This window comes from Pteropus vampyrus, unplaced genomic scaffold (assembly GCF_000151845.1).
Source record: "Pteropus vampyrus isolate Shadow unplaced genomic scaffold, Pvam_2.0 Scaffold131, whole genome shotgun sequence".
Classification (NCBI taxonomy): Eukaryota; Metazoa; Chordata; class Mammalia; order Chiroptera; family Pteropodidae; genus Pteropus; species Pteropus vampyrus.
In genome coordinates this window covers 177,000-187,509 of record NW_011888912.1, presented here as the reverse complement: position 1 = coordinate 187,509, position 10,510 = coordinate 177,000, and the positions used below count along the sequence as shown (strand labels likewise).

The 10,510-nt window shown below is 50.2% G+C and overlaps 1 protein-coding gene across 1 annotated transcript in view; it reads right to left on the bottom strand.

Moving 5' to 3' along the window:
* The window catches only part of CRB1 (crumbs 1, cell polarity complex component), a 92,335-nt gene that overhangs the window by 23,082 nt on the left and 58,743 nt on the right, over positions 1 to 10,510 (bottom strand). Inside the window, exons 8-12 of the mRNA XM_011367307.1 lie at positions 9,447 to 9,994; positions 7,825 to 7,990; positions 5,832 to 6,738; positions 3,458 to 3,583; positions 560 to 693 (exon numbers count right to left, since the gene is read on the bottom strand). Coding sequence (XP_011365609.1) covers positions 560 to 693; positions 3,458 to 3,583; positions 5,832 to 6,738; positions 7,825 to 7,990; positions 9,447 to 9,994 — 1,881 coding nt within the window. The remainder of the gene's footprint in view (positions 1 to 559; positions 694 to 3,457; positions 3,584 to 5,831; positions 6,739 to 7,824; positions 7,991 to 9,446; positions 9,995 to 10,510) is intronic.

Genomic DNA, 10,510 nt, shown 5'->3' with positions numbered 1-10,510 from the left:
TAGATGGATATATAAACCGTTTAATCGGTAACTTTCAAATTGTCATGCGAATCGAAGAACATGAATGATTAAGGATTAAGGTGAATGAGAGCAACTTACATTATAAAAAATACATAGAAATAGACTCGGGGAGAAAATGGTTTCTAACTGCATTGGGAGTGTTAAGAATGATAATATATTTCTCCTAAATGAAGTCAATAATGAGATGTTTCCGGTTACAGTAAGAAAAAAATGCTTTTGCATTCAAATCTAGAATAGGTAAACAGTTGATATACTCACAAAGTGCCTGTGATATGCTCACAATAGTCTTTGAATTTATTTTCGTTTTCGAGACTTGGTTTTTTGTTTTGTTTTGTTTGTTTTGCTTTTAGAGATCTAAACCGAGTCAAGGCATTTCTGGAAATTCAGTGGCTTCCGCGTTGGCGGGTGACTAACGGATGTTGATGTGCTTCCTACTGGTCCCACTCGACCACGGGCTCGTCGTTCGTGTGCAGAAGGAGGTAAGAGAGGAGCTGGAAGAGATTCTGCCACAGTAAGAGAGAGACATAGAAGGACAGGCCGCTTACGTTCATCTCGCAGTGGTCGCCCGCGAAGCCAGCGTCGCAGAGGCACCGGAACGCGCCCAGCATGTCCTGGCACTGGCCTCCGTTGAGGCAGGGATCGGAGGCGCACTCGTCAACGTCCTGTTCGCACCTTGGAAGGAAACAGAGACAGTGGAACCGAGGCCCCTGTCGCATGAGGCGTCTGTGCAGCGGGAAAGGGAGACCTGGCCTCATCTGCCTGGAACGGTGCAAGTTTAATTACCAACCCTGTGCCATTTCCACATCCTCGGAGGGGGAGACGGCCCCTAACATTCCTCGAGCCAATTTTGGGTTTAACGGAAATAATTTGTACACACTCAGATTGAACTAAAAGGGGAAAACAGGTCTAAATATTTAGAAACCAAGAGATCAAGCCATGAAGGAACCGTTTGCTCGAGAGAGAGAGGGGACACTGAGGCAGGAGTTTGGGGGTCGGGCGTGGTTGCCAGCCTGGAGTCTTGTCCTCCAACCTGCCCTCGGGCTGTTGGGGTTCCACATGTCAGTGCCCTTAGGCTAAGGCGAAAGCCCGTTGAAAACAAAACAAAACAACACATACTTGGTTTATTCCGAGAAAGTCTGACTTATTATTTTCCCTTGGACTCCCATTTTTTTTTTTAACAAAAAGCAGAAGTAGATAATGAGAAGATTTCACTGGCTAACCAATCTGTGTTTCAGAGTTAAGCGTGATCTGGGGAAGACGACTTTCGAAAGCCCGATTTGCCAAAACAAGCGATATGCATTCCAAGGTCTTCTGGAAATTTCCTCCTCCCTCTCCAGAGCCGCTCACAGCGTCGAAGTCTGACGCCAACGTTTTCCACTCCCCACCTCCCCAGGGGCAAACCTCGCATGCGTGGGTCATCGCCTTATCGCCGGGACCCCCAAATGGAACGGGTCGTGGTGGGGGGTGAGGCAGAGCCATCCCAAGATAAAATGGAAAAAGAGATTTCTTCCCAGCAAAACAGCTCTTCACCCCGCAGGATGCCGAGATAGCGGACTCATTCGTCTTCCTTTCTTGGCTCGGGCTCCCGGGCTGGAAGGAGCCTCCTCTGATTAGATCTGAGCGCAGCGTGACAGCTCGTGGAGCCCGCCAAGCACGCGCTGTCCTGGGTGGGCCGGAGGTTCACCCGCCGTTTCAGACCTGCCCAGAGGACACTACGCAGTCGCAGCTTTGACCGGCAGAAGAGAAGGCGATTTGTAAGGGGACAGCTTCTTGGATCCGTGGGCGTCATGGAAGCCACGTGTCCCCGGGCCTCGGGAGAGTCCCCCGTATCGTCTGTTCTTCCTCGAGCTACTCTTTCTCCAGTCCCCCTCTGCATCTCTTTAGAGCCAAACAGCGTAGGACACATACGCATTCGTGAGAGGCACTGCTGAATCTGTCACTAACAGATGGTAATTCAAAAAACTCCAGTGTAATTGTCACGAAGCGCACATACGCCCGTCGTTCTATTAGCTGCCCCTCTGGGGACGGTTAGTCCGGTCCAGATCTCTTTGTCCGTGGGTTCGATTTGGACTTCTCGAATCCGTGCCATGCAGCGCGTTTGGTCGGAGATCACTGGCTCCGACCCTGGATGGCATATGAGATGGAGGAGCAAGTTTCCGTTTTCTCTCAGCTGTCGCAAGCGAAGAGTGACTCACGCACGTGTGCTAGCGTGTCCGGCAGCGGCGCAGAGGCTCTGAGGGCTCTTAGCACCGCGACGGGTGTCTGACCTGCCACTTAATCTCCCCGCCACTGGTTGCATGACGCAAAATGCAGAGGACAATTAGAGCCGATGTTTGTACAGTGCACGGTACAGCGTTCTGCCCAAGGCTAACTCTTTGTTATCCGTTTATGTCGTATCGACCTCACGCAGAGCCCTGGACTACGCTCACGCTGGGGACATCGGTCCCTTCGAGAATCTGACAAAGGCATGGAACCCGCGGCCTTCCTCCCCTCGACCTCGCCTCCAGCCTGAGGAATGCATCTCGCGTTCGCCGGCCGCCACCAGCATGTCCCTACTCCCGGCGCCCGCCACTTGAAGGCATTCTCCGGGGAAAGCAGAGTCACACGGGTCTGGCGCACGGTTGACCCCCGAGCAACGCGGGGATCGGGGTGCCGACCCCCACGTGCAGTTAAAGGTCGGCGTCTAGCTTTTGACCGCCCGCCCCCCCCACACAGACGTAATTCCAGGTGGCCCCACGCACACGTAGGTTTCATGACCTTGGTGTCAGCCGAGAGCTGACCAGAAACAGGACCGGGACCCCGCGGGTGCAGAGGCCAACTGGGCCACAGCCCGCTGCTGACCGCGAGCCGTCACGATGGAGGTGTCAGGAGGGCGATGCGTTTCCTACGTTCTCTGTTACGTACTGTGCTCTGACAGTAGGGTTTGCTAAAGAAAGCATGGTTAAGGGCATCGTAAGGAGGAGAAAATAACAGTGGTCCTGCATTTATTGAAAAATTAAGTGGAGCGTGCAGTTCGAACCCGTGTTGCTCGCGGGCCGACCGTATGTGCGCCTGGGGTTCCGGGTCATTCTGCGAGGCACCCTATCGGGTGTGCTGAAGTTGAGCTCAGCCGCCTCCACCCCGGCATCGCACGTTCGAGTGAGTGGGAACTAAGCATGGATCCAGAAGTCTGGATCCATGAGGAAGAAAACGATCACATCTCGCATTTTTCAAAGGCGTATTTCCCCGATCTGAAGTCTCGGCGAATAAAGTGTTCTTTCCTTTGACCTCAACGGCTGTTTTTCTTCTTTTTTATCATTTGGCTCTGTCTGGACCTACATTTCAGCATAGATTTTTCTATGGGAACCGAGATGAAAGATTAGAGGGGAAATAAACCGAACCATCGCTGTGCAGACCGCCCCTCCCCCACCGCCGGCGAAGGTCCAGCGACACTCACCGTTCCCCGGTGAACCCTGGACGGCACACGCACCGGACTTCACCCCGGAGCTCGGCGCAGCTGCCTCCACTGTGGCAAGTGAGGTTCGTCTTATTCCCACAGGCCGTGGAGGGCGACTCGATGTGTCTAAGGAGATAAAAACAACGGCCACAGCTGCTCGTCTCGTTCACGTCGCTCGAGAACACTTTCGGGGAAGCGCACGGGTACGGTCGACGCCAGAACAACTGCCGGAGCAACTGCGAATGCCGAGTTATGCTGCATCATGCAAGAATCTCTTTCTCGGTACGGAGCCGGAGGGCACCACCACACGCATGGCTGTGCGTCGTCCATCTCTGCACGGTTTTCCTTGGTGAGATGCGATCTATGCCGTGAGTGGCAGTGAATTTCGGGTGGGAAAGAAACTTGGTAGACCGAGGCGGGCTGCTGCTTGTCTAACAAATCAACACGGGCCACGGGGAAACTGCATCCCTCATAAAGGCCAGGACAGCGAGGACAGCACATGGGACCTGAGAGGCCCTGGGATTCCTGCTGGGCTTGCAGAGCCGAACCCTGGTTGCCTCTCCAACCCTTGCTGCTCCCTATCTAACAACGCACAGCTTCGCAGCACGTGAGCCAAAAGCTGTCCAGGAGGTCGGTGCATAACACCGAGTGGGGAATTCAGAGCGTGGCTATCTCGTGCCACGACAAAGCCGTGTATAGGAAGGAACGTTTCTAAAAGGCAGGACAGAGTGTTAGACACTGAGCGGAACCTCACTGCGAGACCAAACTCTGTGACGGGCAAGGACGGATCAAAAGGTCTCAGGGCCAGCGTTCGGGCGCTTGCATAGGCTGTGCATGCGCGTGGGCTCTGATTCATAATAGACGTTCAGGAAAGATCGGACGAATCGACTCTGGCCCTGTTGCATGTGCTGCAGCTGACATGGAGAATCTAGCCTGCAGGCCGGTGCGTCTCTTCCCGTAAAAGCTGATCGACTCCACTTTAAAAAGAAAATATCATGAGGACTTTTCGAAAGAGCCCAAAACCGCCAACAGCTTCAAAAGAGGTCGTTTAGCAGCACAAATATGAAGCTCTATATACGTCCTACGATTAAGGGGCAAGTTTTGAATCTCATTAAAAGGTGTTTTTGAGAACTTTTATCTCTGACAACTTGACTTTGATGAATTCGGTACAAAAAAGTCCTGGAGACCTGGTGACCGGGGCATAAGCTGTTTATTTTACTTGTCCACTGTCACCGTGGCAAAACTATTAATTTTGATCCCGAATGTCGTTTGCTTTTAAACAGGCAGTTTGCCGGTTGAGAAGTGACGTCGCACGGGAAAGCCAACACCTGGGCCCCCGTACGGCACCTGGCCTTCACAGGCTCCGAAGAGCAAGAAACATTATGGAGATAATACATCCTCTCGGGCTGTGGCTGCATGTTCCACGTGCCAGGAGAGTCATCAGATCAAGGCACCACCCCAGAACTACGGTAACGTCTGCTGGCTGCTCGCCACTCCAGGTGGCCTGGCCAGGGTCTGGGCAGGTATTACCTGTCAACAGGGCCGTCTCGCCCCCTCAGAATGACTCGGTTGCTTAGTGCATTTAAAAGCAGTATGAGTTATAAAAGCAATAATGAATTCTACTTGTGTGGAAATATTGAAGTCATGTGACTTGGCGAGAAAATGTTCATTTTTATTTCTGTTTCTATAACATGAAATGGAAGTGCTTGCTGCTTTTGTAGTTTAAGAAAACAATACTGCTTTTGTAGTTTTAGGAAAAAAAACAGTGGAATACTGTGAAATAAACAACAATATAGAATATGTTATGGTATATACAATAGATATAGTAGGTATATAATTATATATAATTAGATTATCCTGTAAACTGGTTGTTACATCTTGCTGGTTCCCGCACTAATTAACGAGTCTGGTAAAATCATCGAAACGTTCATTTTAATCGTCTGAGAGTTTGGATTTCACCTTTCGAAATTCTACTTTAATGTAGTCTTTTCAGGATTTTACAAGACTTACCTGCCTGAAATAACCCAGGCTGCTCTTTGACACACAGGAGTTATGCTTCTGCCAACAATGCTAAACCTTATCTTTTGCGTATTATAAATGGGTTTGTTTCCTGTGGCCTGAAGGCAGTCAGACTCTGGGGCCATCTGTCACGAGACGTGCTCTCACGAAGGTGACTAAGAAAACATTCTGCTTCAAGTCTGGTCCAAACACCACTGACTTCCTCATAGAACATCCCAGCGGCTGCGTGCCTGTCCGTACATGACCCTGTGGGGTGGAGGCGACTGAAGCCCGTCCCGTCCATCACAGCCCGTCTCTGTGCCCGAGCAGAGAGCTTAGCTCTGGAGACCTAGCTGTCTAGGGACCCGACACTCACCTGCAAAGTTTTCCTGTGAAATTTCCCAAACAGAGGCAAGAATAGCCATCGGCGTGACTGAGGCAGGTGGCTCCGTTTGCACACTGGTGACTCCGGCAATTGTCTGTGTCCGCTTCGCAGTTCACACCGCTGTATCCGGGCTCACACCTGCAGTGATAGCCCGCAACTCTGTCGGAGCAGTTGCCATGGATACAGGGGTTTGAAAAGCATCCGTTGACGTTGAGTTCGCAGTGCGTCCCTGACCATCCCAAGGGACAGGAGCAGTGATAAGAGCTGTAGATATCTTCACAATTCCCTCCATGCAAACAGGGGCTGGAGCCGCAGGCGTTTAACTGCAAACAGCCGGTAACCACCGAATTTCTCGAGATTTTGAGAAACTGCTCTTCCTGAGGTTTATTCACGAAAGTGCGAGCATTCTCAATGTAAGAGAGATAAATGCCACCGATTTCTATCGTACTCAGGCACCCTTGCAGGCTCCCCACGCTGCCAAGAGCACGGCCACCCACGTGAATGTCCGTATTCTCCCTCAGAAAGTCGAGGCTTCCAGCAGCCACTGTGCTGGTCACAAGAGGTGCTGGGCTGTCCACTTCCATCTGCCACCTGGAGGTCTGGGCCAGCGGGTCCGTCATGGAAAGAGCCACTCGGTGCCACAGGCCATCACTCACCGACTGAACGCTTGTCAGGCTCAGCTCATAGATGCTGTTGCCGCTTTGCAACTGAAAGAATAATCTGGAATCTTGAATGCTGATGTTAAGGAATTCGGGCTCCTTCTCTGCGTACAATATGGTGACATTGGCACCCTTTGTTCTGAATCCAAAGTTAATATTGGTGAGGTCTCTGGTAATATTTCCGTTGCTCCTGAATAATATTTCACTGCTTTGTCCATTAAAAACGGCATTTGCGGTACCTACAGAGAGACAGTGAGACCAATCAGCAACTTTACCAGGTCTGTAATATTTGCTTAATCACCTTTATTAATATGAACGATTGTCACATTGCTACCATCATGTACTGATCGTTCGAGATGTGCTGGGCACTGTGCTAGCTGCTTTTATGTTATTTCTGACACAGAATTCTTGAATACGGGCTGATTATTATCGTCCCCATTTTATAAAAGAAATGGAGACTCCCAGAGGTCAGGCGATTTCCTCATGGTCCAGTTGCTAATCACTAGTCAAGCCAGAATGGCAAACGTAGATAGATGGTCGGGTACCGAAACCCGAAACATTAACTTCTTCTCCATCAAAATCCAAGTCCATTTCCATATTTATCTTACGTTTGCTTCCCCAAACGAAGCACTCATTATCCATTTTATACGTAAAGAAACTACGTGAGCGAAATCAGCATGTAGCTAGCGATGGTGACACAGTAAATGAACAGTGGAAACTGGCCTTGGATTAACTGACCAGTAGGCACTTAAAAGTCACTTCCGAATGACTATTTACCTACCTGGCAAACTCCAAGGTCGCGCCAAGCTACCATCTCTGTGCCTAAGCCCAAGTACTTCTGTTTGGCAAACATCGAGTATCTAATGCACTCGACTCTTTATACATTGTTCCTATAATCATCACACACACACAAAATTACCTAGCTATAGAGTAGATACTGTACCCTTATTCGAGAAGGAAGCTGCAGATGGTGGCGGTCATGTGACCTCCCGGAGGCCTCACAGTTAATAAACGGCAGTGCGCTGACACCTTCCCTCTGTCTCTCATAACGGGAAAAGCCAAATATTACCTTTCCTCAGAACTCGGCTTTCTATGATCAAGGTTGGATGTCGCCACGACCTCCATTCCGCCCCCAGAAACGCACAGGGCCACCTGGTTTATTAAGTTACTCCTGTTAGGTGTATTAGGCCACTCATGTCCGGGGACGCAGCCGCCACGTCGCTTGAGCGACCTGGTTTTGTCTCTGTTCTTTCTCTAGGTGCCTTCACAGAACGCCAGAAACGCCCGGCCTAATCGGAGGGATGACCCGTGTGAAGTCCACCTACATTCGAAGCCTCGAGGCAGCAGCTGGCACTGGGCTCCGGCGGGGCACGGCTTCAGGACACACCACTGGACTTCCTCGCAGGCCTTCCCAGCCGTGTTCGTGGGGCAGGAACACGAGAAGTCGTCCCACAGGGAGTGGCACACGCCTCCGTTGTGACAGGGGCGGGACTGAGCAGAAAAGAAACCAAAGGTGTAAGAAGCACTGGCAAGGGAGCGGACACGCGGTGACGGTGAGCCCCGTATCTGTTGTTCTTAGAGGCTGATTTCCTGCGTTTAAAATTTGACGTTCGCGTTCTAGTTCACCCTTAAAATTTTTATGTCTGCTGATTCATAAACAGAATAAAACTTCTACCATTGGCAATTTTTTTTTTTTTTAAGAGACAGGGGTGGAGAGAGAGAAGTAGAGATAGAGTGGAATGAGGGAGGAAGAGACAATGTATAAAGTCGATGAGCAACCCAAGGAGGGTCAGGAAGGCCGACCGCTGGTCTCTGTCACGTACAGGTTGAGGGGCATGTTCAGTCACCCCGATTATCGCCGGAGGCAGAGCTCGTTCCTTCTGCTCTCCCCAGTGAGGGAACCAGGGCCCCCCTGCTGCCCGAAGCCCTCTCTGGGAGTCACGCACGGAAGCTTGGCACCCGGGGTCTCTGGGTCCCAAAGCAGAGGTCACTGTCACCCCTCTTCAGTGGCTCCGCCTCCGAGTCAGACATCCGATTATTATTTCGCTCCTCACAAGGGTTCTCGTAATGTATTCCAAGTGGAAGCATTTAGTCTGGGAGCTCAGAGTGCATCCATCTGAGATCCACTGGTCACGTGATGGACGTGGGTCACGCGACCTGTCTAAACTTCGGTTTCCTCACCTGTGAATAATGTAAATGGGGACAAGTACAGTGCCCGCTTGTAAGCTGGCGGGTTAATTCTTCCGCAGAATTAACTGGATCGATCCACGTAAAATAGTGCCTGGCACACTGGGCTCCTACGGTGACATTGCGATGATCCCTTTTAAAGATCAAGCCCAGTGCATGGTACCAGCTGGAGCTCACTAACTGCTCAACAGATATAAACGTATTTGCTTTTTCTTTGAAAGGTCATGCCGAGCCGACAAGTTCACGTATTTATGTAGCTTTTACAAGAGCACAGAAAATATATAAAGAGAAGCATGGGCTCTGAGAAATGACATTTCCGAGAATTTCAAGTCCAACTGCCTGCAGGACCTTATAGCTCAGATGTTTTTCTCGTTGACATAATAGAAGTTCAGAATGATGGTAGGTGGGCGCTGATGATAACGTTACCTATATCTCTCAAAGAGAGTCCATTCAGCTAAAACTCAGAGAAGCCAGGGAATTAAAGTACGATAATTCTTAAGTAATTTGGTCATCACGAGGCCACACAGGTGGAGTCATCTGCATGGTTAATTAAGCAAACCGTGATGCACATTTTTATTTTTATTATTTTTATGGCTCAAAATACACCCTGCAGTCTTGCTAGGAAAATACTGATGAAGAATTAGTCTACGGCCGTGCTCAGCAACACCTCTGCTTACGAAGAAGGGTGATAATAAATTACCTGTTTAATAAAAGAACATTTTAGCATGCAATGGGGACACCGTCAGTACGAACACCCTACCTTGCACATAGTGTCTCCAGGACAGCCTCGGGTGACATTGACGAGGACTGGACTGGGGAGCGCGTCACTCGTTGAATTTGGGAAGAACTCCAGATGTTGGTCATTTAATCTTACATCCTGGATACAGCCTTTGAAGAAGCCCCCGTAAGCCTTGGTCTGCGTCCTGTCGGGCAGGCCACCGAGGTAGATGACATCGCCTCTTTGGATGTGCCACGTAGGAGCTGAGATAAATCCTAGGCTATGTGAAGACTGATGCACTTCAATTCCTTCCGGCCTGATTTTCAGAGATAGAAAGTGAAGGCTTCCATCGCTGAGAACCGAGCTGACTTCTAAGTTGGGAGAAGCCAGGTTCAGCCCCGCCAGCCTGCCATGCTCTAGCCAGACGTGGATGTGCCGACGAGCGCCGCCCTCCAAAGCCAGCAGGAAACCCGAGGGCCGACGGGTCCGCACGAACATGGACAGGGTGGCATTCCCGTCGTAGCTCTCGTCAAGACGAAAAGCAGCATACCCGGGAGAGTCGTCTTGGCCGAATCTGCCTGCCACATACTCTTCAACGTCAAAACAGAAGAGGAGAAACAAAGAAACAGCTTAAGACCCGCAGGTAAGAAGGGGCAGAGGATGAAATACAGACACGTGTACGTCCGTGCTTATTTTTAAAAGTTCAGGAGGGCTGATGCAGCGGAATGACCATCTGGCCTGATTTTCTCTCCTTCTGAGTGTTCTTTATTCTGAAAACAATGACATGGTTTATAGTTTATAGCTGAGGCCCGCTTCTTATAAGAGAGAAGAAACTCTCTACACTGATACCCTTACAAACCTCGCCTTCAAGGCCCTAAAAAGGTGGGACTTCAGGGTGGAGACCAGGTGCTACTACACCCCAACTCGGTAGAAGAAATTGGGGATGCAAGAGCCCTTCCTACAACACCTGGAAGCAGACTATGCAGGCAGTCACCTTCTCTGCTTTTTGGGGGCATGCTCAAGCAAATATCATTGAACCCAATCATTCCTTCTAAAGCACAGAAATCGAAAATTAGATTCACAAATCCTCTTTCGGGATGATGCTC